General features: G+C 43.1%; 1 protein-coding gene across 1 annotated transcript; it reads right to left on the reverse strand.

The window, feature by feature from the left end:
- Positions 1-12: 12 nt before the first annotated feature.
- LOC109903631 (isotocin receptor) lies at positions 13-27,118 on the reverse strand. The gene is made up of 2 exons (XM_020500499.2): positions 25,412-27,118; positions 13-1,834 (listed from the first exon to the last, which is right to left on the reverse strand). Exons 1-2 carry the CDS (start codon positions 26,331-26,333, stop codon positions 1,581-1,583), a joined length of 1,176 nt encoding a protein of 391 aa, XP_020356088.1. The 5' UTR covers positions 26,334-27,118; the 3' UTR covers positions 13-1,580.

Consider the following 27,118-nt stretch of genomic DNA (forward strand, 5'->3'; position numbering starts at 1 on the left):
ATTCAGACTCACTTGATAGAACACATATAATTTATTTCAAATAAATAAGAGATACTTTTCCAAAATACAACACTCTAAATACAAATAAGACAATTATGTTTTCTACAAAATGTTCAGTAGCCTTAATGTTCAGTAGCCATAAGTTGAAAACCAAAACATTTACAGTAAAAGGAGAAGCCAACTTCTGCCTTTTGATACTGACATTTTTGATGTTTTCAAGGAACGGTGTGTCAGGTAGATTCAATATTAAGGCAGGTCACCCTCTTTATGCAATAGTTTCTAAAATACATTGAATACAATGAGGTTTCTCCCCCAATTCGGAGTGTTCTGAGTGTGTGCAATCCATTTCTCAATCATATTTAGCAACATAGAAGACGCCAGCCTAACACTCAAAAAGTACAGACAGAGTAATTATGTAGAAAAACAAATGCGTGCCAAAATACACCACAATTTTCATAGAAGTACATTTGGACGTGTGTGTTCATCCTAGGGGGAAATGGTGGCTAGTTTGTTGAGTTGCTTTCTGTAAGAATAAGTAAGTTAACCTTAAAGGGGCAATCTGCAGTTGCTACATCCATTTTTGGACTTATAAATTAATGATATGTACACATTGATTCTTAAAGAATATAATTATAAAAGACTCAAGCTTAAATCAACTGTCGTACACAATCAGAACCCAAAATATAAGCTTGTTTCACTCCAATGTTTGGAAACAAAGTAATTGTAAACAAACACTTTATAGCCTCAAATTATACTTTTGATATCATGGATGGTCAGTCCGTGTTTCCATAGCTGTCTATGAATTTGAGAGTGGTTACATTTCAGCTTTTTACCGAAACAGGGGCAGGCAGAACTCTTTGTCATTGTTTCAACTGCTGATTGCTGCTTTAACAACTTGACAGATATCACCATTGTCATAAAGCCAGGACATTTCACAAACTGGATAGTTGAAACGTACTGTGTGTGAACTAATACATGGTGCGATGCAGCAAGACATAAGCAACAGGAGAGTAGCTTAACCTTCAGGTTGACAAAGTTAAAATGTCCCTCTGGATTGGTCAGTATTCACAACCCAAACCACTATTACAGAACTTTTTGACACAGAGTCTTAGGCATGTTAATCGCCTTTAAGTCCATGGTGAGGAGAACACAGCTCTCTCCTCTCCTTTCCTTGGTTTGGAGTGGCAGACAGTCAGTCCTTCATTTTCCATTCACCACCTACTGTCCTCCTCCGCAGACCAAATACGTAAATCCATCAGTCTGAAAACACAATCAATGGATGACTCACTCTGATCTGCGACAGGACATTTGGCTGTGAGAGGAGACATTCAACAAAATGTCACCAAATAAATCTGCTTCATCTGTACAACAATCAATTGTTCATTCTATTCTTGACCAACTGTGTCTGATACACAAAAAAAAGCAGTGCAATAGTATTAGATGAGTCTCCCCTGGAGCGGGACAAGAGAAGGGGAAGGACAAGTCTGGGTTTGGGGCGGCGGTGAAGGTTTGGGAAGCGGGATTCACAGTTCTGACCTGCGGGGGGGGGGGGGACCTGCGGAGGAGACCTGCGGGGCGTCTCATGTGGTGGAGGTCTGTGTGATGCTCCTCTGGCTGCTGGTGCTCTTGATGACGTAGGTGGAGGAGTTACTCTTGCGGCTGGAGTCATGGTCACGCTCGCAGTGGCATTGGGAGGACTTGAGATAGCGGGCCGAGCAGCACAGGAAGTTCTGCCTCAGGTCTGAGAACAAGTGGCCTGCGAAGCACATGTAGATCCATGGGTTACAGCAGCTGTTCAGACTGGCCAGCAGCATGGAGATGATGAAGGGCATGGCTGGGGAAACAAGACAAACACACACATTACATTTTTTACTGATACATCAATCACACATGATTGCAAATTGACAACTGGTGCTAGAAGTGTGTTCTAGTGTTTTGTAGTTAGGATTACAAAGCTAATTTACCAAAGTTACCCAAATCTTCAGTCATTTTGTTAATTAACTGGTAATCTATGGCAATCTAACTTTGGTAATTAGTGGGACTTGCAAAGCAAACGTCCCATTTTAAATCTTCGTCATACTTCTTCTTCTAAGCAAGAAACGTCATTCAAACTTTAAAACGTGCAGATCGATGTGCTTGTATACAAGTTTTTGATATCTTTTATTCTTTAAAAATGATTAAGCTTTTAGTATTTTTTTGTCCATTTTCATCCACTTTAATGGGATTTCCTCAACATTATAAAAGGCCCCATTGTGACGTCATCACCTCCAACATTCCATTCACTGTAAATGCAGCAATGGAAGTTTTGACACAAATCAGCTACCACTTTGCCAACAATGTAGACAAAAAGTTAGAGCTTATGAATTCTTTGTCTACTTCTCAACTACTGACCACAACTACTGAACCACACAGCTACTTACCAAAACGACTGACCACAACTATTGACCACAAAAATACTCAACCACTCAACCACAACTACTGAACCACACAACTACTGACCACAACCATATAACTGCTGACCACAGGGCGGCAGGTAGCCTAGCAGTTAAGAGTGTTGGGCCAGTAACAAAAGGTTGCTGGTCCAAATCCACAAGCCGACAAGGTGGAAAAAATCTGTCGTTCTGCCCTTGAGCAAGACAGTTACCGCCCAACAACTGCACCGATGATGTGGATGTCGATTAAGGCAGACCACCGCACCTCTCTGATGCAAAGGGGTTGGTTTAAATGCGGGAGACACATTTCAGTTGACAGCATTAAGTTGTGCAACTGACTAGGTATTCCCTTCCCCTTCACAACTACTAACCCAACAACTACTCTCTCCTGTTCCACAGAGCCTAAACACAGTCAGAGCTTGGCTACCAACAGCTGACACACACTCTCTGGGTGGGATTTAATCTAATCAGAAAATGCACTAGAGGTAATCAGAAATCCTGTTCAATGAGGGAGAGCTCTGTTTGTTGTTTTGGAAAGTGAAACGTTTCTTAGTACCCAGCTAGCAATGGGGAATCGGCCCAAAAGCGTCCCTCTTTTCCGGGGGCCCGGAACTGATTGAATCGGCCCGAAATCGGGTGTTGGACTCGGCCGGAATCAAAATGAATGACTGCCCAGAATCAGCCCGAATCATTCCCTACTGGAATTCAGCCGACTTTGCCAGCATCTTACCAGAATCCCCCCAGAAGCGGCCCAATGACATTTGAAATAAATGTATACAAAATTACCTGTTTTAGTCATTTTAAATTGGACTATTATACATTTTATACATACAAATTATACCCATCCATGGGCTCCCGAGTGGCACAGCGGTCTAAGGCACTGCATCTCAGTGCTTGAGGCGTCACTACAGACACCCTGGATCGAATCCAGGTGCACAATTGGCCCAGCGTCGTCCGGGTTTGATCGGTGTAGGCCGTCATTGTAAATTAGAATTTGTTCTTAACTGACTTGCCTAGTTAAATAATCCACCATTTTTAAGAATAATTTTCTTTCTTTATTTTTTACCCCCTTTTCGTCATATCCAATTGTCTTGTCTCTGCAACTCCCGTACGGACTCGGGAGAGGGGAAGGTCGAGAGCTGTGCGTCACCCAAAACACAACCCCGCTAAGCCACACTGCTTCTTGACATAATGCATGCTTAACCCGGGAAGCCAGCCGCATCAATGTGTCGGAGGAAAGACCATACACCGGGTGACCGTGTCAGCGTGCATGCGCCTGGTCCGCCACAGGAGTGAACATCCCGGCCGGCCAAACCCTCCCCTAACCAGGACGACGCTGGGCCAATTGTGCGTCACCTTATGGGTCTCCCAGTCGCAGCCGGCACGGGTATCGAACCAGCATCTGTAACAATGCAGTTTGCTCAGCGATGCAGTGCCTTAGACCTCTGCGCCACTCGGGAGGCCCCATCCACAAAGTTTTTAATGCTTATCAATTGCCTTGCACAAAGTATTAAAATACTAAAATCCTACTTAAACAGGACTCTTAAAGAATTTAATAAAAATATAAATGACATTATTTGATCAGAGAAACAATGAGAAATATGGAAAAAAATAACAATGAAACCTTAATTATATAAAGCAGCTCGTGTAATCATCTGCCAGAGAGTAGCCACAATCGGCCCAAGCCCCAAGTAATACATTTGGGCCAAATAACTCACAACAGAATCGGCCCGAGCTCAATCCCCGCATACCAGTAATACTGCCGAAGGCGGCACAGATTCGGGGCACACGACATCGGCTGAGTCTGACTCTCAGCCGAGTGCCCTGAGTCTCAGCAGGAATCGGCCCATTGAAGTTCCGGCGCTGACAGAGATGGCCGCATCGCTTCGCGTTCTCATGGAAACTATGCAGTATTTTGTTTTTTTAGGTATTAATTCATACATTGTTACCCCAGGAAATCTTAAGTTTTCTTACATACAGCCGGGAGGAACTATTGGATATAAGAGCAACGTCAACTTACAAACATTACGACCAGGAATACAACTTTTTAGAAGCGGATCCTCTATTTGGTCTAACACACAGGACAATGGATCGGATCCCAGCCGGCGACCCAAAACAACGGCGCCGCAGAGGGGGCAGAAGAAGCGGTCTTCTGGTCAGGCTCCGTAGACGGGAACATCGCACACCGCTCCCGAGTTTACAACTCATCAACGTCCAAGCTCTTGACAACAAGCTAGACAAAATCCAAGCAATGGTTGCCTTCCAGAGAGACATCAGAGATTGTAAAGTTCTTTGTTTCACGAAAACGTGGCTCACTCGAGACACGCTATCGGAGTCGGTACAGTGACCTGTTTTCTTCACACATCGCGCCGACAGAAACAAACATCTCTCTCTAGAAAAAATTCCCTGTCTTAGGCCAGTTAGGATCACCACTTTATTTGAAGATTGTGAAATGTCAGAATAATAGTAGAAAGAATGATTTATTTCAGTTTTTATTTCTTTCATCACATTCCCAGTGGGTTAGAAGTTTATATACGCTCAATTAGTATTTGGTAGAATTGCCTTTCAATTGTTGAACTTGGGTCAAATGTTTCGGGCAGCGATCCACAAGCTTCCCACAATAAATTGTGTGAATTTTGGCCCATTCCTCCTGACAGAGCTGGTGTAACTGAGTCAGGTTTGTAGGCCTCCTTGCTTGCACACACTTTTTCAGTTCTGCCCACAAATGTTCTATAGGATTGAGGTCAGGGCTTTGTGATGGCCACTCCAATACCTTGACTTAGTTGTCCTTAAGACAATTTGCCACAACTTTGGAAGTATGCTTGTGGTCATTGTCCAGACCCATTTGAGAACAAGTTTTAACTTCCTGACTGATGTCTTAAGATGTTGCTTCAATACATTCACATAATTGTCCTCCCTCATGATGCCATCTATTTTGTGAAGTGTACCAGTCCCTCCTGCAGCACAGCACCCGCACAACATGATGCTGTCACCCCTGTGCCTCACGGTTGAGATGGTGTTCTTCAGCTTGCAAGCCTCCCCCTATTTCCTCCAAACATAACGATGGTCATTATGGTCAAACAGTTCTATTTTTGTTTCATCAGACCAGAGGACATTTCTCCCAAAAGTACAATCTTTGTCCCCACGTAGTCTGTTTTTTATGGCGGTTTTGGAGCAGTGGCTTCTTCCATGCTGAGCGGCCTTTCAGGTTATGTCGATATAGGACTTGTTTAACTGTGGATATAGATACTTTTGTACCCGTTTCCTCCAGCATCTTCACAAGGGCATTTGCTGTTCTAGGATTGGTTTGCACTTTTCTCACCAAAGTATGTTCATCTCTAGGAGACAGAACGCGTCTCCTTCCTGAGCGGTATGACGGCTGCGTGGTCCCATGGTGTTTATACTTGCGTACTATTGTTTGTACAGATGAACGCGGTACATTCAGGCGTTTGGAAATTGCTCCCAAGGATGAACCAGACTCGGAGAGCATGTTGTCCGGTCCTCTGGGAGTCTCTATGGGGGTACAACAGGGTTCAATTCTCAGGTCGACCCTTTTCTCTGTATATATCAATGATGTTGCTCTTGCTGCGGGCGATTCCCTGATCCACCTCTACACAGACGACACCATTCTGTATACTTCTGGCCCTTCCTTGGACACTGTGCTATCTAACCTCCAAACGAGCTTCAATGCCATACAACACTCCTTCCGTGGCATCCAACTGCTCTTAAAACCAAATGCATGCTTTTCAACCGTTCGCTGCCTGCACCCGACTAGCATTACCACCCTGGATGGTTCTGACCTAGAATATGTGGACATCTATAAGTACCTAGGTGTCTGGCTAGACTGTAAACTCTCCTTCCAGACTCATATCAAACATCTCCAATCCAAAATTAAATCTAGTCGGCTTTCTATTTCGCAACAAAGCCTCCTTCACTCACGCCGCCAAACATACCCTAGTAAAACTGACTATCCTACTGATCCTCGACTTCGGCGATGTCATCTACAAAATAGCTTCCAATACTCTACTCAGCAAACTAGATGCAGTTTATCACAGTGCCATCCGTTTTGTTACTAAAGCACCTTATACCACCCACCACTGCGACCTGTATGCTCTAGTCGGCTGGCCCTCGCTACATATTCGTCGCCAGGTCATCTACAAGTCCATGCTAGGTAAAGCTCCGCCTTATCTCAGTTCACTGGTCACGATGGCAACACCCACCCGTAGCACGCGCTCCAGCAGGTGTATCTCACTGATCATCCCTAAAGCCAACACCTCATTTGGCCGCCTTTCCTTCCAGTTCTCTGCTACCGATCGCTGCAGCTGTACATAGTCCATCTGTAAATAGCCCACCCAATTTACCTACCTCATCCCCATACTGTTGTATTTATTTACTTTTCTGCTCTTTTGCACACCAGTATCTCTACTTGCACATGATCATCTGATCATTTATCACTCCAGTGTTAATATGCTAAATTGTAATTATTCGCTCCTATGGCCTATGTATCTCCTCATGCCTTTTGCACACAATGTATATAGACTCTTTTTTTCTACTGTGTTATTGACTTGTTTATTGTTTACTCCATGTGTAACTCTGTGTTGTTTACACTGCTATGCTTTATCTTGGCCAGGTCTCAGTTGTAAATGAGAACTTGTTCTCAACTAGCCTACCTGGTTAAATAAAGGTGAAATAAAATTATTAAAATAAAAACTTTATAGAGATATATATATATATAACTTTTTTTTCTGAGGTGATTTATTAAGATGACAAGAGGCACTGAGTTTGAAGGTAGGCCTTGAAATACATCCACAGGTACACCTCCAATTGACTCAAATGATGTCAGAAAGCCATGACATAATTTTCTGGAATTGTCCAAGCTGTTTAAAGGCACAGTCAACATGGTGTATGTAAACTTCTGACCCACTGGATTTGTGATACAGTGAATTATAAGTGAAATAACCTGACTGTAAACAATGTTTGGAAAATAACTTGTCTCATGCACAAAGTAGATGTCCTAACCGATTTGCCAAAACTATAGTTTGTTAACAAGAAATTTGTGGATTGGTTGAAAAACTAGTTGTAATGACTCCAATCTAAGTGTCTGTAAACTCCAGACTTCAACTGTATGCATCAACACCTGCTGACCTACAGTATCACTTGTGCTTTCATCAGTGCATGGATGAGTAGAGGTGGACGAGTCTCTGTAAGGATACAGAGAGAGGATCACGTTTGCCTTTTATGAATGAAGGGAAGAGATGAAGCTGGGATTACAACATGAACCCTGTGCTAGTGACCAGAGGGTTACACAGCCAAACAACATTCAATGACTTTTGGCCTCTGTTCCTTTCCATCACTTGCCTGAAAGAAACGGAGAATCAAAACAAAATCAAATCATTCAACAAAAAAATTGTTGAATGATGACTGATCTGGAAAATCCAATGTATGAACATGCACAAAGTAGATGTCCTAACCGACTTGCCAAAACTGTAGTTTGTTAACAAGAAATTTGTGGAGTGGTTGAAAAACATGTTTTAATGACTCCAACCTAAGTGTATGTAAACTACCGACTTCTACTGTACTCAATCTCTCCCTATCCCAGTCTGCTGTCCCCACTTACTTCAATATGTCCACCATTTTTCCTTTATCCAGGAAAGCAAAAGTAAATGAACTAAATTACTATTGCCCCGTAGCACTCACTTTTGTCATCATGAAGTGCTTTGAGACACTAATTAAGGATCATACCACCTCCACCCTACCTGACAGCCAAGACCCACTTCAATTTGCATACCATCCCAATAGATCCACAGACGATGCAATCGCCATCGCACTGCACACTGCCCTATCCCATCTGAACAAAAGGAATACTTATGTAAGAATGCTGTTCATTGAGTACAGCTCAGCGTTCAATACGATAGTACCCTCCAAGAATATCATTAAGCTCGGGGCCCTGAGTCTGAACCCCGCCCTGTGAAGCTGGGTCCTGGACTTCCTGACAGGCCACCCCAGATGCTGAAGGTAAGAAACAACACCTCAACTACGCTGATCCTCAACACAGGGTCCCCACAAGTGTGCGTGCTCAGCACCCTCCTGGTACTGCCTGTTCACCCATAACTGTATGGCCACGCACACCTTTCAAAATCAAATCAAGTTTTATTAGTCACATGCGCCGAATACAACAGGTGAACAGTGAAATGCTTACTTACAAGCCCCTAACCAACAATGCAGTTTAAAAAGATATGGATAACAATAAGAAATAAAAGTAACAAGTCATTTAGGAGCAGCAGTAAAATAACAATAGCGAGACTATATACAGGGAGGTGCCGGTACAGAGTCAATGTGCGGTGGCACCGGTTAGTTGAGGTAAAATGTACATATAGGGAGAGTTATTAAAGTGACTATGCATAGATGACAACAACAGAGAGTAGCAGCGATGTAAAAGGGGGAGGGTCAATGCAAATAGTCTGGGAAGCCATTTGATTTGATGTTCAGGAGACTTATGGCTTGGGGGTCGAAGCTGCTCAGGTACTGCTCAGGTACTGCTCAGGTACCGCTGTGGCAGCAGAGCGAACAGTCTATGACTAGGGTGGCTGGAGTATTTGACCATTTTTAGAGCCTTCCTCTGACACCGCCTGGTATAGAGGTCCTGGATGGCAGGAAGCTTGGAACCCTCTGTAGTGCCATGCGGTCCGAGGCAGAGCAGCTTATTGATGAGCTTTGAGGGCACTATGGTGTTGAACGCTGAGCTGTCGTCAATGAACAGGATTCTCACATAGGTTTTCCTTTTGTCTAGGTGGGAAAGGGCATTGTGGAGTGCAATAGAGATTGCATCATCTGTGGATCTGTTCGGGCGGTATGCATATTGGAGTGGGTCTCGGGTTTCTGGGATAATGATGTTGATGTGAGCCATGACCAGCCTTTCAAAGCACTTCATGGCTACATACGTTAGTGCCTTGGGTCGGTAGTAATTTAGACAGCTTACCTTAGTGTTCTTGGGCACAGGGACTATGGTGGTCTGCTTAAAATATGTTGGTATTTCAGACTCGGACAGGGAGAGGTAATGAAAATGTCAGTGAAGACTCTTGCCAGTTGGTCAGTGCATGCTCGCAGTACACGTCCTGGTAATCTGTCTGGTCCAGCGGCCTTGTGAATGTTGACCTGTTTAAAGGTATTTGGCTGTGGAGAGCGTGATCACACAGTCTTGCCGGAACCGCTGGTGCTCATGCATGTTTCACTGTTATTTGCCTCGAAACGAGCATAGAAGTAGTTTAGCTCATCTGGTAGTCTCATGTCACTGGGCAGCTCTCGGCTGTGCTTCCCTTTGTAGTCTGTAGTCTGACGCGTCAGAGCCGGTGTAGTGCGATTCGATCTTAGTCCTGTATTGACGCTTTGCCTGTTTGATGGTTAGTCGAAAGGCGATAGCGGAATTTATTATAAGCTTCTGGGTTAGAGCTTAGATGCTTAGAATAGCCAATTACATTTCCACCAACAATTTCATATGTTTGGCTTCTTTTTCATTTGAGTCATTTCCGTCATTTCCGGTCACAACTTGCAGGCTTGTTTTCGAGTTGCTGTGCGTTTTGTTGCCAACCTGTTTTGCTACCTGACAACTTTACGGTTTTCACTTTTTAATTACCGTTCATATATTTATTTATTTTTTCCTCAACTTTTTCACTCCGGACGCTTTATCTGGTCACGATTCGTCAGGACCTCCAACAGCCGAAGCTAAGTAGTAACATTAACATGATGCCTTCTAATTGCAGCCTCTGTACTCGCCTTACGGCGAGGATAGCTGTGCTGCAAGCCCAGCTTCAGACGCAATCGTTAGGCAAGGGTAATTTCAGTGTAGGAAAGGATGAAACAGCGTCTGTGCCACCAGTAAGTACAGATAGTAGTGTAAATCCCCTGGCACAGTCCCCGCAGCCGGACAACTTTCTCACGGTTTCTGGAAGGAAATGCTGTAGGAACGCTCAACCGGTGTCGCTCATTCAGCCGACAGAAACTTTCAACCGGTTTTCCCCATTAAGCAGCTGGTCGGAGTCAGAGGCCGATTCTTCTCTGGTCTCTACTCCTCCCGTTACGGGGTCTGAGACGCCGAAGCTTCCCACCATTAGCTCTGACAAATTGAAAACTCTAGTCATTGGCGACTCCATTACCCACAGTATTAGACTTAAAGCGAATCATCTAGCGATCATACACTGTTTACCCGGGGGCAGGGCTACCGACGTTAAGGCTAATCTGAAGATGGTGCTGGCTAAAGCTAAAACTGGCGAGTGTAGAGAGTATAGAGATATTGTTATCCACGTCGGCACCAACGATGTTAGGATGAAACAGTCAGAGATCACCAAGCGCAACATAGCTTCTGCGTGCATATCAGCTAGAAAGATGTGTCGGCATCGAGTAATTGTCTCTGGCCCCCTCCCAGTTAGGGGGAGTGATGAGCTCTACAGCAGAGTCTCACAACTCAATCGCTGGTTGAAAACTGTTTTCTGCCCCTCCCAAAAGTTAGAATTTGTAGATAATTGGCCCTCTTTCTGGGACTCACCCACAAACAGGACCAAGCCTGACCTGCTGAGGAGTGACGGACTCCATCCTAGCTGGAGGGGTGCTCTCATCTTATCTACCAACATAGACAGGGCTCTAAGTCCTCTAGCTCCACAATGAAATAGGGTGCAGGCCAGGCAGCAGGCTGTTAGCCAGCCTGCCAGCATAGTGGAGTCTGCCACTAGCACAGTCAGTGTAGTCAGCTCAGCTATCACCATTGAGACCGTGTCTGTGCCTCGACCTAGGTTGGGCAAAACTAAACATGGCGGTGTTCGCCTTAGCAATCTCACTAGGATAAAGACCACCTCCATTCCTGTCATTACTGAAAGAGATCATGATACCTCACATCTCAAAATAGGGCTACTTAATGTTAGATCCCTTACTTCAAAGGCAATTATAGTCAATGAACTAATCACTGATCATAATCTTGATGTGATTGGCCTGACTGAAACATGGCTTAAGACTGATGAATTTACTGTTTTAAATGAGGCCTCACCTCCTGGCTACACTAGTGACCATATCTCCCGTGCATCCCGCAAAGGCGGAGGTGTTGCTAACATTTACGATAGCAAATTTCAATTTACAAAAAAGAAAATGACATTTTCCTCTTTTGAGCTTCTAGTCATGAAATCTATACAGCCTACTCAATCACTTTTTATAGCTACTGTTTACAGGCCTCCTGGGCCATATACAGCATTTCTCAAGCTTCCAGAAAATTGGAACGGAAATGGCGCCACACCAAACTGGAAGTCTTCCGACTAGCTTGGAAGGACGGTACCGTGCAGTACCGAAGAGCCCTTACTGCTGCTCGATCATCCTATTTTTCTAACTTAATTGAGGAAAATAAGAACAATCCGAAATTCCTTTTTGATACTGTCGCAAAGCTAACTAAAAAGCAGCATTCCCCAAGAGAGGATGACTTTCACTTTAGCAGTGATAAATTCATGAACTTCTTTGAGGAAAAGATTATGATTATTAGAAAGCAAATTACGGACTCCTCTTTAAAACATAGTATTCCTCCAAACCTCAGTTGTCCTGAGTCTGCACAACTCTGCCAGGACCTAGGATCAAGAGAGACGCTCAAGTGTTTTAGTACTATATCTCTTGACACAATGATGAAAATAATCATGGCCTCTAAACCTTCAAGCTGCATACTGGACCCTATTCCAACTAAACTACTGAAAGAGCTGCTTCCTGTGCTTGGCCCTCCTATGTTGAACATAATAACGGCTCTCTATCCACTGGATGTGTACCAAACTCACTAAAAGTGGCAGTAATAAAGCCTCTCTTGAAAAAGCCAAACCTTGACCCAGAAAATATAAAAAACTATCGGCCTATATCGAATCTTCCATTCCTCTCAAAAATTTTAGAGAAGGCTGTTTGTTGTGCAGCAACTCACTGCCTTCCTGAAGACAAACAATGTATACGAAATGCTTCAGTCTGGTTTTAGACCCCATCATAGCACTGAGACGGCACTTGTGAAGGTGGTAAATGACATTTTAATGGCATCGGACCGAGGCTCTGCATCTGTCCTCGTGCTCCTAGACCTTAGTGCTGCTTTTGATACCATCGATCACCACATTCTTTTGGAGAGATTGGAAACCCAAATTGGTCTACACGGACATGTTCTGGCCTGGTTTAGATCTTATCTGTCGGAAAGATATCAGTTTGTCTCTGTGAATGGTTTGTCCTCTGACAAATCAACTGTAAATTTCGGTGTTCCTCAAGGTTCCGTTTTAGGACCACTATTGTTTTCACTATATATTTTACCTCTTGGGGATGTTATTCGAAAACATAATGTAAACTTTCACTGCTATGCGGATGACACACAGCTGTACATTTCAATGAAACATGGTGAAGCCCCAAAATTGCCCTCGCTAGAAGCATGTGTTTCAGACATAAGGAAGTGGATGGCTGCAAACTTTCTACTATTAAACTCGGACAAAACAGAGATGCTTGTTCTATGTCCCAAGAAACAAAGAGATCTTCTGTTGAATCTGACAATTAATCTTAATGGTTGTACAGTCGTCTCAAATAAAACTGTGAAGGACCTCGGCGTTACTCTGGACCCTGATCTCTCTTTTGAAGAACATATCAAGACCATTTCGAGGACAGCTTTTTTCCATCTACGTAACATTGCAAAAATCAGAAACTTTCTGTCCAAAAATGATGCAGAAAAATGTATCCATGCTTTTGTCACTTCTAGGTTAGACTACTGCAATGCTCTATTTTCCGGCTACCCGGATAAAGCACTAAATAAACTTCAGTTAGTGCTAAATACGGCTGCTAGAATCCTGACTAGAACCAAAACATTTGATCATATTACTCCAGTGCTAGCCTCTCTACACTGGCTTCCTGTCAAAGCAAGGGCTGATTTCAAGGTTTTACTGCTAACCTACAAAGCATTACATGGGCTTGCTCCTACCTATCTCTCTGATTTGGTCCTGCCGTACATACCTACACGTATGCTACGGTCACAAGACGCAGGCCTCCTAATTGTCCCTAGAATTTCTAAGCAAACAGCTGGAGGCAGGGCTTTCTCCTATAGAGCTCCATTTTTATGGAACGGTCTGCAAACCCATGTCAGAGACGCAAACTCGGTCTCAACCTTTAAGTCTTTACTGAAGACTCATCTCTTCAGTGGGTCATATGATTGAGTGTAGTCTGGCCCAGGAGTGGGAAGGTGAACGGAAAGGCTCTGGAGCAACGAACCGCCCTTGCTGTCTCTGCCTGGCCGGTTCCCCTGTTTCCACTGGGATTCTCTGCCTCTAACCCTATTACAGGGGCTGAGTCACTGGCTTGCTGGGGCTCTCTCATGCCGTCCCTGGAGGGGGTGCGTCACCTGAGTGGGTTGATTCACTGTTGTGGTCATCCTGTCTGGGTTGGCACCCCCCCTTGGGTTGTGCCGTGGCGGAGATCTTTGTGGGCTATACTCAGCCTTGTCTCAGGATGGTAAGTTGGTGGTTGAAGATATCCCTCTAGTGGTGTGGGGGCTGTGCTTTGGCAAAGTGGGTGGGGTTGTATCCTTCCTGTTTGGCCCTGTCCGGGAGTGTCCTCGGATGGGGCCACAGTGTCTCCTGACCCCTCCTGTCTCAGCCTCCAGTATTTATGCTGCAGTAGTTTATGTGTCGGGGGGCTGGGGTCAGTTTGTTATATCTGGAGTACTTCTCCTGTCCTATTCGGTGTCCTGTGTGAATCTAAGTGTGCGTTCTCTAATTCTCTCCTTCTCTCTTTCTTTCTCTCTCTCGGAGGACCTGAGCCCTAGGACCATGCCCCAGGACTACCTGACATGATGACTCCTTGCTGTCCCCAGTCCACCTGGCCATGCTGCTGTTCCAGTTTCAACTGACCTGAGCCCTAGGACCATGCCCCAGGACTACCTGACATGATGACTCCTTGCTGTCCCCAGTCCACCTGGCCATGCTTCTGCTCCAGTTTCAACTTCCACCTGACTGTGCTGCTGCTCCAGTTTCAACTGTTCTGCCTTATTATTATTCGACCATGCTGGTCATTTATGAACATTTGAACATCTTGGCCATGTTCTGTTATAATCTCCACCCGGCACAGCCAGAAGAGGACTGGCCACCCCACATAGCCTGGTTCCTCTCTAGGTTTCTTCCTAGGTATTGGCCTTTCTAGGAAGTTTTTCCTAGCCACCGTGCTTCTACACCTGCATTGCTTGCTGTTTGGGGTTTTAGGCTGGGTTTCTGTACAGCACTTTGAGATATCAGCTGATGTACGAAGGGCTATATAAATACATTTGATTTGATTTGATTTGATTTAGAGTCCCACTCTTTGAAAGCAGCAGCTCTAGCCTTTAGCTCAGTGCGGATGTTGCCTGTAATCCATGGCTTCTGGTCGGGGTATGTATGTACGGTCACTGTGGGGACAACGTCATCAATGCACTTATTGCTGAAGCCAATGACTGATGTGGTGTACTCCTCAATGCCATCGGAAGAATCACGGAACATATTCCAGTCTGTGCTAGCAAAACAGTCCTGTAGCTTAGCATCTGCTTCATCTGACCAGGTTTTATTGATCAAGTCACTGGTGCTTCCTGCTTTCATTTTTGCTTGTAAGCAGGAATCAGGAGGACAGAATTATGGTCAGATTTGCCAAATGGAGGGCGAGGGAGAGCTTTGTGTGCGTCTCTGTGTGTGGAGTAAAGGCTGTCCAGAATTTTTTCCCTCTGGTTGCGCATTTAACATGCTAATATACATTTGGTAAAACGGATTTAAGTTTTCCTACATTAAACTCAATCATAAACTCAATCATCAAGTTGGCCTGAATACCTATAATTACGAGACAGGATACAGGGGGGAGTTGAGGGCCCTGGTGGAGGGGTGGAAAATAACCTCTTCTTTAACGTCAACTGGAGCTGATCGTGTACTTCAGGAGACAGCAGAGGGAGCAAGCCCCAATCCACATCAACGGGACCGCAGTGAAGAAGGTGAAAAACGTCAAGATCCTCGGCGTACACATCACTGACAATCTGAAATGGTCCACCCACACAGACAGTGTGGTGAAGAAGGCGCAACAGCGCCTATTCAACCTTTAGGAGACTGAAGAAATTTGGTTTGGCATCAAAGAGCCTCACAAACTTTTACAGATGCACCATTGAGATCACAGCCTGGAACAGCAACTGCATCGCCCGCAAAAGCAGGGTTCTCCAGAGGGTGTTGCGGTCTGCCCAACGCATCACTGGGGGCACACTGCCTGCCCTCCAGGACATCTATAACACCCGATGTCCCAGGAAGGCCAAAAAGATCATCAAGGACAACAACCACCTGAGCCACGGCCTGTTCACCCCGCTCTATTCCAGAAGTTGAGATCAGTACAGGTGCATCAAAGCTGGGACCGAGAGACTGAAAAACAGCTTCTATCTCAAGACCATCAGACTGTTAAATAGTGATCACTAGCTGGCCTCCACCCAGTCCCTGAACTTAGTCACTGTCACTAGCCAACAACCACCCGGGTTACTCAACACTGGACCTTAGAGGCTGCTGGCCTATGTACATAGACATGGAATCACTGGTCACTTTAATAATGGATCACTGGTCGCTTTAAAAATATTTACATACTGTTTTACTCATTTCATATATATATATATATATATACTATATTGTACTGTATTGTTGTCACGATCATCTGAAGAAGTGGACCAAAGCGCAGCGTGGTGGGCGTATATTTCTTTATTTATAATGTCGCCAACAAAAACAAGAAACAACAAAATGACCGTGAAGCTTACGAAGGCTACAGTGCCACTAACAAAGACAACTTCCCACAAAATACAAAGGAAAAAAGGCTGCCTCAGTATGATTCCCAATCAAAGACAACGATAGACAGCTGTCCCTGATTGAGAACCATACCCGGCCAAAACATAGAAACACAAAACATAGAAATCAGAACATAGAATGCCCACCCAAATCACACCCTGACCAAATCAAATAGAGACATAAGGCTCTAAGGTCAAGGCGTGACAAGGCGTGACAATTGTAGTCAATACCACTCCAACATTGCTTGTCTTAATTCCATTATTTTACATTTAGATTTGGGTGTATTGTTTTGAATTGTCAGATACTACTGCACTGTTGGAGCTAGGAACACAGGCATTTTGCTACACCTGCAAAAGCATCTGGTAAATATGTGTATGCAACAAATAACATTTGGTTTGAAATCAGATTATCGAGGGACAATCAAGGCGGAACATCATGGTTGTGGACGGAACTACAGAATCTCCACATGAGACCTGGACGGAGTCTGAATACAATGTTGAGGGAAATGATCTCGGAGAAACTGAGGATGGACCACATGAAGATTGAGGTCAAGTTCCTGAGGTTCAAGGACAAGGTAGCTGTTCTGGAAAGAGCCAAGAGCTTGAGAGGAACGTACTATATATTGTTTTATTTTGCTTGTTTTCCATATTATGTCTTTCTCTGATAGTCTATCCAGGAAAGGGCTGAAAATAGCCCATATGAATCTATGTTGGTGGAAGAAGGTGAGGACCAAAGCGCAGCATGGTACGTGTTCGTCATGTTTATTAGAAACTGAACACTAAAAATGCAAACAACAAAGAGACAACCGAAACAGCTCCGTCAGGTGCAACACACACTAAACAGAAAATAACTACCCACAAACAACAGGTGGGAACAGGCTACCTAAGTATGGTTCTCAATCAAAGACAACGATTGACAGCTGCCTCTGATTGGGAACCATACCAGGCCAAACCAATAGAAATACAACACACAGAACAAAACATAGAATGCCCACCCCCTGACCAAACCAAAATAGAGACATAAAAAAGGAAAAAAATATAAAAAAGGTTCATGAAATCAATAACTTGCTATCATTAGATAATATTAATATATTAGCCATTTCTGAGATTCACTGACAACTACTTTGATGACTATTGAAGTTATTGAGGGTTATTGAAGGTTATTGAAGAGTTGTGGTTGTGTGTTCACTTTGCACATCTAAAGCCTTTTCTTTTGGGGTATTGCTATAGGCCACCAAGTGCTAATTGTTAGTACCTAACTAATATGTGTGAAATGCTTGATAGTGTATGTGATGTTAACAGAGAGTTCTACTTTCTTGGGGATCTGATTGTCAACTGGTTTTCATTAAGCTGTCGACTCAAGAGGAAGCTTCTCACTGTAACCAGTGCCTGTAATCTGGTTCAGGTTATTAATCAACCTACCAGGGTGTTTACAAACACTACAGGAACAAGAACATCCACATGTATTGATCACATTTTTACTATTACTGTAGAACTTTGTTCTGAAGCTGAATCTGAACCCATTGGATGCAGTGATCACAATATTGTGGCTATATCCAGGAAAGCCAAAGTTTCCGAAAACTGGGCCTAAAATAGTGAAGCGTCGTACTCATGCATAAAATAAACTAATAGCGAAAGAAAAGCATTGCAAGTTTGAATTCTGTAAAGTTATTGTTATCGATGAATAATAACAAACCTGGCAATAACAAGATGGATGGTATATTTAATCTGAGCCAAGAGGAAAGTCCTTGTCCTCAGGCCTGGAGGGAAGCCAAAGTAATTCCACTACCCAAGAGTGGTAAAGTGTCAGACCTATCAGCTTGCTACCAGCTCTTAGCAAACTGTTGGGAAAAAGCCCAAATACAATGCTATTTCTCTGTCAACAAATTAACATGACTGACTTTCAGCATGCTTATACATAAGGGGACTCAACATGTACTGCACTGACACAAATGTCTGGAGAAATTGATAAAAAGAAGATTGTGGGAGCTATACCGCTGGATTTCAGTGCAGCCGTTGACATTATTGACCATAACCTGCTGTTAAGGAAACGTATGTGTTATGGCTTTTCAACCTCTGCCATATTGTGGATCCAGGGTTACAGTGCTTTTCAACCTCTGCCATATTGTGGATCCAGGGTTACAGTGCTTTTCAACCTCTGCCATATTGTGGATCCAGGGTTACAGTGCTTTTCAACCTCTGCCATATTGTGGATCCAGGGTTACAGTGCTTTTCAACCTCTGCCATATTGTGGATCCAGGGTTACAGTGCTTTTCAACCTCTGCCATATTGTGGATCCAGGGTTACAGTGCTTTTCAACCTCTGCCATATTGTGGATCCAGGGTTACAGTGCTTTTCAACCTCTGCCATATTGTGGATCCAGGGTTACAGTGCTTTTCAACCTCTGCCATATTGTGGATCCAGGGTTACAGTGCTTTTCAACCTCTGCCATATTGTGGATCCAGGGTTACAGTGCTTTTCAACCTCTGCCATATTGTGGATCCAGGGTTACAGTGCTTTTCAACCTCTGCCATATTGTGGATCCAGGGTTACAGTGCTTTTCAACCTCTGCCATATTGTGGATCCAGGGTTACAGTGCTTTTCAACCTCTGCCATATTGTGGATTCAGGGTTACAGTGCTTTTCAACCTCTGCCATATTGTGGATCCAGGGTTACAGTGCTTTTCAACCTCTGCCATATTGTGGATCCAGGGTTACAGTGCTTTTCAACCTCTGCCATATTGTGGATCCAGGGTTACAGTGCTTTTCAACCTCTGCCATATTGTGGATCCAGGGTTACAGTGCTTTTCAACCTCTGCCATATTGTGGATCCAGGGTTACAGTGCTTTTCAACCTCTGCCATATTGTGGATCCAGGGTTACAGTGCTTTTCAACCTCTGCCATATTGTGGATCCAGGGTTACAGTGCATTTGGAAAGTATTTAGAACCGTTTCACTTTTTCACATTTTGTTACAATACAGCCTTGTACTAAAATGGTTAAAAGTGTGTTTTTCCCTCATCAATCGACATACAATACCCCATAATGACAAAGCAAAAACAGGTTTAAATGTTTTTTTTTTGCACATTTATTACTTTGTTGAAGCACCGATTAGAGCATTGAGTCTTCTTGGGTATGGCGCTATAAGCTTGGCACACCTATTTGGGGAGTTTCTCCCATTCATCTCTGTAGATCCTCTCAAGCTCTGTCAAATTGGATGGGGAGCGTCACTGCACAGCTATTTTAAGGTCCCTCCAGAGATCTTTGTTGTTCCAAACTTCTTCCATTTAAGAATGATGTATGCCAATGTGTTCTTGGGGAACTTCAATTCTGGAGAAATGTTTTGGTGCCCCTGTGGGACCTTTTATAGACAGTTGTGTGCCTTTCCAAATCCTGTCCAGTCAACTGAATTTACCACGGGTGGACTCCAATCAAGTTGTAGAAATATCTCAAGGATGATGAACTGAAACAGGATGCACCTGAGCTCGAGTCTCATAGCCAAGTTTCACGTCCTGAGCTTAGAGAGCCTTTTTATGTCTCTATTTGGTTTGGTCAGGGTGTGATTTGGGTGGGCATTCTATGTGTTGTATTTCTTTGTTTTCCCACCTATGTTGTGGGATCTTGTCCTTGTATTGTTGTTGTTGAGCCCTACAAGGCTGTTGGTTCTCTCTTTCTTGTTTTGCGGGTTATCATTAAAGAATATGATTAACCTACCCCACGCTGCATCTTGGTCTAATTCCACCAACGACGATCGTCACACCAAGGTTCTGAATACTTATGTAAATAAGGTATTTCTGTTTTTTATTTAGAATACATTTGCAAAGATTTCTAAAAACCTGACTTCGCTTTTTCATTATGGGGTATTGTGTGTAGATTGATGAGGATTTTTATTTATTTAATACATTTTAGAATAAGGCTGTAACATAACAAAATGTGGAAAAAGTCCACGGGTCTGAATACTTTCTGAAAGCACTGTATATTTAGGATATTGTTTTACAGCTTTGTCATTCTATTATTTATTTTACTAAATCATCTTATTTGATTATGTTATATATTTTACATGTGATGATGCCAAACAGAGGGCCAGAGATAATTACAGACACCTGTGATAATCTGAAGTACCCAAAAGGGCCACATAAAATCCTTGAAAGTTACCAAAATTCTGGTAGTTTATTGGTAAACTTACAAAGTTTCCAGTACCCAGCGTTTGCAACCCTTTTTGTGGTAGACATTCATTTGTTTGAAGATATAAAGGTAATTTTTTAAGATGACATCTGATGGAATGGTTTGATTTCTGTTGAGCTCATTCACATGTTGTAATAATCTACATTTAACCTTAAAATCGTATAAACATGGTTGTGGTGAAATGCCAGCCTGTCTCAATATGTTCTTATCCTATGGATCTTCTGAGGACCAACATGAGGAAACCACTTTCATCCTAATTAATTACCCCGTTCTATCTCTACTACTCATTAATGACATCCCTGATTGGATTGTTCTTGACACAAACACAAATACACACACACATAAACACATACACACCAACACAATAGGCACACCCAGATAGCATTCACAACCGAAATGGTAATAAAGCTACCGGGGGAGACAGACAGCAGTGATGCGTAGGTTGACATTTATGCCACAGGTGTAGGATATTAATTTGAGCCAGTTGGCTACAGCAGGAAAATAATCCTGCAGCAACAGGAAATGTGGATTATTATGTGGATTATAATTAATGGGAATTTTTGTAGGGGTTGATACATTTTTCATAAGGGAAAATCAAATCTTAAATTTCTAAATGGAAATTACACACTTCATAAGCCTTTTTAAGCCTCAAACACACTGTAAATTCAATTCCTGCATTGCAGTAGAGTTCTCCTGAAACAGGGTGATCAAATGAAGATCCTCCATCTGTATGTACACCGGCGAATTGACATATGGTAAATTAGTTTGAGATTAATGGAATGGGCCCATGTCCTGTATTCAATTAACCTATTCTGATTGCTAATCTCTCTCCCTTCGTCTCTCTCCACCCCGTGTTCCGCTTGCATCATCTTTAATGGCTGGCCCTCCAGCTCTGATATGAAGGTTGCTCAAATTGAAATCACTGGGAACAATCGGCGGAATGTTACAGCAGCCGCGCCAAGTAATTTGGAGCTAATTGATTCATCAGTCATTAAGGCTGTGAGTTATAGGTGCACAAGTGTCCGGATGTGAACAATGTAAATCATTCTATTGTCTGGCTTTTACAGAGCCTGGCACACCCCAACAGGCTGTCAGAGCAGGGAGGACACATGCTTAGTCTGGACCGGGGATAGGCCTAGGGCCTACACAGTTTCCTAACTCTAATTAATGTGGGGGGGTGTTGCAGTGATGCAAAAGTAAAGCGGAATTGATCTACTAGATAACTCAAATGAAAATGTAATATAGAAAAGAGTAAACTCCACCATATGACAAGTCATTATGGATGTCCTGCAGCTATAAAGTAGTTACACTGTAAAACCATTGCTTTATAACATTCAGCCACAAAGTTACACAACTTCAATCTCAAAGGAACACAAGGCAGTATGATAGATGAATGAATAACTCAATAAATTTCCTCTGTAAAATGTATAACCTTGCTCTTGTGAGGGAGGGAGGAATTTGAATTAATGCAGCTTGGCATTAGATCATTTATCTTTTCACTGAGGCATGAAAGGTGGTTAGTGAGATCTTAACAAACCACAAGGGGTACTAAGCAGCAGTCAAACGGACATACACAGACTAACACTGACGCAAAATGTATTTGATCTAACTCTGTTAGGCAGTGCCATGCAGAGCTTCCTTGTTTGGATATTATTTACCAGCAAATAATGGTTCCATTAAACGGAAGTCAAAATGTCAATTAATGTTCTGTGTAGGCTACGGTGCATTCAATACATATGCTAAATGTCTTCAGACAGCATAGCCAGATCACATATCATGACTATTAAACATTCTTATGGCTTTGTAAAAGGAAGGAGCGTGGGTGAGAATGGGGCCAATATGTGATTTGAAGGAAGGAATTATGATCAAAATAACAATTAGCTCATGGTGTCGTTCACAGGAGATGATAAATCACACAAACTCACAAATTTGAATGCAGAAAATGCTTCCCCTCATTGGTAAATCTGCTCAACTATCAGGTTCTGTACTGACTAATGACCACAGCCTGACTTGCACGTTCATCTGAGTTTAATATCAACACTATTTCAGAGGATTTACTATGCCAAAGCAGCTGAGTAGTAGAATTCCTAAAGAAGACTGTACAAGAGAGGGGCCTTGCTTTTCTCACATTTTATTTTGGCTCTCAGCCAACCACTGACCTGGCTATCAGATGCTCCATACTATTATTTCAATGGAAGCTGGTACAATAGCTCTCTTTTAGCTCTCTCTGATCACGTGTGTTGTTAGAGTCGGCACAGCTGAAAAGGGCTTCCCTGTTTTAATAAAAGATGCATCTATCATTATGTATAATGCTGTACTTTAAAATGACTGTAACAACAATAAGGCTTGGTGTCTGTTTAATAAACATCCTGTAAAATGCAGAGAAGAACATACAGTGGCCATAGACAAAAGGATTCCATGGGGACTGGGCAGACTGCCAATTAATATAGTCAGTGCCAGTCAGCGTCACACAGAGCAGAGGGTGAGTCAGCGTAGGGAAAATGGAGGCTGTGCACTCAGGAATGGACAAGGGTATGGACACAGTTTATAGATGGGCCGCCTTTCCCACCTGGACAAAAGCAACACCTATGTAGTAAAAAAAAAAGCTGTTTAATTGGGCAAATCCACTGATTGTGTGTTGTCCTCAGAAGGGTTTAAAAGTCTCCAGTGGATGCTGCACCCCTAAGAGGTTGTCTTTGGTAGATCACAGGCTGTGTATGTCTGTTCAAGGATGATAATAAAAGCACTGTAAATAAACACAATTTTCTATCAGGTAACAACAGCCTGCCTGCTTGAACCTGGCACACCCCAACAGGATTACAGGGACAAAGCCTACATTATAAACTGGGTGGTTCGAGCCCTGAATGCTGATTGGCTGACAGCCATGGTATATCAGACCGTATACCACAAGTATGACAAAATATGTATTTTTACTGCTCTAATTTAGTTGGTAACCAGTTTATAATAGCAATAAGGCACCTTGGGGGTTCATGGTATATGGCCAATATACCACGGCTAAGTGCTGTATCCAGGCACTCCGCGTTGCATCGTACTTAAGAACAGCCCTTAGCCATGGTATATTAGCCATATACCACACCTCCTCGTGCCTTATTGCTTAATAAGTATAGTTACTTATCTTGGATCATCCTGCAAACTTCATGGGAACTTTGGCTGAGAATATTATTTTCCATACTTTCCATACACGTGTAATGCAAAATTGTTTGGGGAATATAATGACTGTTTACCAACTTGTTCAATTTCCTGGTGTTTGTCTTGGGATGTTGGGAAATATAACTCATATGTGATAGAGCTGCTGTGGGGATCAGGAGGGGACAGCACAGAACAGTTGCGTTTAACTAGGTAAGAACAAATTCTTATATTCAATGACGGCCTACTCCGGCCAAACCCTCCCCTAACCTGGACGACGCTGGGCCAATTGTGCGCTGCCCTATGGGACTCCCAATCACAGCCGGTTGTGATACAGCCTGGGATCAAACCAGGGTCTGTAGTGCTACCCCTAGCACTGAGATGCTGTGCCTTAGACCACTGCACCACTCAGGATACATAGTGCTGTGGTGTAACTCTGGTGTCTTTCAAATGTATGGATAGTCTCATTTTGATTTACCACTCTCATTTAATCTGTTTACAGCTTCAGTAATATATTAATCTTCTTCAAAGGATAGAACATAAACAAAATGCCAACCCCAACCAGAAGGCCATCTACTGTATTTGGTTTAGCATAGATTGCTCAATCCCCCTCCAGTCCAAGCCAGTATATAGCCTAATGTAAATAGGCCTGGCTAAGTATGTAAAGTGTGATTGCTGGGTATCGAACCCTGACCATACTATATAGGGTGTGGTCACAAAGCGGGTCATTAAGAAATTATTTACACAGGTGGGCTGTCTGCTGCGTTGAAGCGCGTGGTACCCTCGTGGGCTTGACTGAGGAGATGACACGCGTGGCCCCAATATTACCTGTCACTCTTGCACTCCGAAGTGCCTCCCAGGTAACAACAGAAGAGCTCAGCATGCAGCCCACACGCATAATCTGATTAATGATTCACTGCAGGAAGGCTCAGATGGTTGGGCCTCAAAAACACATCCATGCAGAGGTGTGCACAAACCATGGAGGTTACAGTCCGGAAAGACTGCTTTCAGTGAGTTAAGTTATTTTTAGTTGCATGGACATTTGCGGCGGTAGCCTATGCCTACTTTGCTTCGCTTGCTGTTCGTTATGGCGAGTGAGTCAAATGGAGGTGGTGTTTTTAGAATTCATAAAAAGTCTGTAACAATTCTGGACAACCATTGTAATATTCAGGCCACTTCTAAAATTAAGGATATTTTGACGGCGTATGCCCTATATAGACCTATATGAAACGAATATAACGAGATAATATTTTTCATACATATTTGTTCGGATCGCTCGACCCGTATCTCCACAAGTCACCATAACATTCTATAGGTGGGCAGAGCTTCATTTGCATCATAGTATTTTTGTTGGCTGGAGGCACACCATAGCCTATGAAGGGCTGCGGATTTATATAAGTTTATTTTGTCATTTCATCCACTGCATGTGGGTAGGATATTACTTTATATGATGCGTCTAATTTTCCGGTACAATGGTATACATCCTTTGATGTTCCTCAGGTTGGCCAAAATGTAATGCGTAAAAGTGCAATGTCCAACCTGTGCAAATTTCAATTGACTGTCAATGATAAAGGCTGTTGAAATATATTTGTATTATCATGGCTATTTGGTGAAAATGCACCTAACATTACGCACACCGCATTATAAGTCCCGAGGCAGAATACCTTCCGAGCGTTTTAAAGTAAACATGGACATTTAATTTCAAGATGGATATATTAATGGCAACAGTCTAGAATTGCGAAGCCACCTGGATAAAGTATTTCATATTACGCACGGAATCTCAAACTGAAGAAATCATTTGCATGGTTATTTTCGAGATGGAGTTTGAACTTACCTTCTCGAGGCGCCGTTGGATCCCAAGCCGTCCACATCTGCACGGTGAAGAAAGGAGTCCAGCAAACGATATACGCCAGAACTATGACAAATGTCATTTTAACTGTAGTTATCTTCGCTTTGGAGATGAGCTTTACACTGCTCACCCGGGCGAGCGCAAGACCTTTCGAAGTCTTCGGGGTGAGGCTTATGCACTGCTCCCTCTTGGTTTTCATTCTAAAGTTTTGCCAGATCTTAAAGCTTATTAGTCCATAGCATAGGCTCAGGATGGCCACTGGTATGATGTAGATGGTAAGGCTAATCCAAGTTATATACGCTTTGGCACCCCAGGGCTCCACGAAGTCACCCCAACAATCATACACTCCAGAGCCAACGTCCTTCAGGGAAAAAATGTACATTTGTGGGCTGCTGAACACTAGGCTGAGGACCCAGGAGATAATCACGTAGAAACGGTCTTTTCGCTTGTGCAGAGACCGAAGCGGCTGACAAATCGCCAAGCACCTGTCTATAGACATCAAAACAAGCATATAGGTAGATGCGAACATCCCGACGATCTGGAAGTATTTCACCAACCTGCACAGGATATCGGGTCCATAGAAACGGAAAGTAATGTCCCAGATAAGTTGTGGCAAGACCTGAAATATAGCCACAACGAGATCCGCGATGCTGAGGTGTTTCATGAAGTAGTACATTCGGGACTGTGTGTGCTTGGTGGTGTGAATGGCCACCAGGACGCACAGATTCCCCGCCAGCGCCAGGAGCAGGACCAGGGCGAGCACAGTCACCTCCACTTTAGCCACCTCCTCATTCCGTTTCAGGGGGTTTGTTTGATTTCCCCCGATGGTCCCGTTGCCAAGGGTTGAGTTCCCCAATGATTCGTTAAATGGCCAAAAGTTCTGCTCATTTAGTGTACTACTTTCCATTGTGTTGACCGTATTCTCTCTCAGTCCAACCGCGACGAAAAATCATGCAATAGCAGCAACGTTCAGCCACCCTACATTGGACAGTTGTTTTAAACGTCTTCTTTGGCTCTTCATCTAACAGGTGTCAAGACAAGACAAAGCATCCGTGTGTGGAGCTGGGTTGTTACCATTTATACACACGATGGGAAAACGGAATCCCAATTTTGCGCTGAAGCTTTATTTCTTATTCATAGCCAAATAGGACCAGACACTGGTGAGCAGGAAATATAGAAAACACATTAACGTCTTGTTTCAATTAAAAACAATTAAATTATATAATACTACATTAAATGGGACATTTAATGAAATTTATTTAATTTTAAATAAATTATATATAGACCTAACCATTGATTTTAGAAGAATATACATTCGACAGTAAATGCCTCATACCCCATCAGAACCCAAAAGATACGCTTATTTTACTCAATTGTTTGTAAACCATGTAATTGTAAACAAACATTGTATAGTCTCAAAACGGTTAAAAACAGGTTTTTTTCGGATCATTTTTATTGTTTGAACGGCAGATTGCCCCTTTGAATGAAAAACATAAACAGAACCACAACATATAATTTAAGAAACTATTGAAACTAACTAAAAATTCAGCAGCACATGGTCTATGGATAGTCTCCAGCCATCTAAATAATATTTTAACATTGCCTACAAGTAATAGCATGATGGGTTTTCCGAATGTAAATCTAGGCCTACTTACATGTGCATCTGCTTTACCGTCTTGTAAATTGAGTACT

This window comes from Oncorhynchus kisutch, linkage group LG1, assembly GCF_002021735.2.
Source record: "Oncorhynchus kisutch isolate 150728-3 linkage group LG1, Okis_V2, whole genome shotgun sequence".
Taxonomy (NCBI): domain Eukaryota; kingdom Metazoa; phylum Chordata; class Actinopteri; order Salmoniformes; family Salmonidae; genus Oncorhynchus; species Oncorhynchus kisutch.

Excerpts from the sequence above, each read along its gene's own strand:
- LOC109903631 (XM_020500499.2), bottom strand. The coding sequence starts at position 26,333 with ATGGAAAGTAGTACACTAAATGAGCAGAACTTTTGGCCATTTAACGAA. Across the intron at positions 1,835-25,411 it reads TCCAACGGCGCCTCGAGAAG|CCATGCCCTTCATCATCTCC; the intron begins GTAAGTTCAAAC and ends TTGTTTCCCCAG.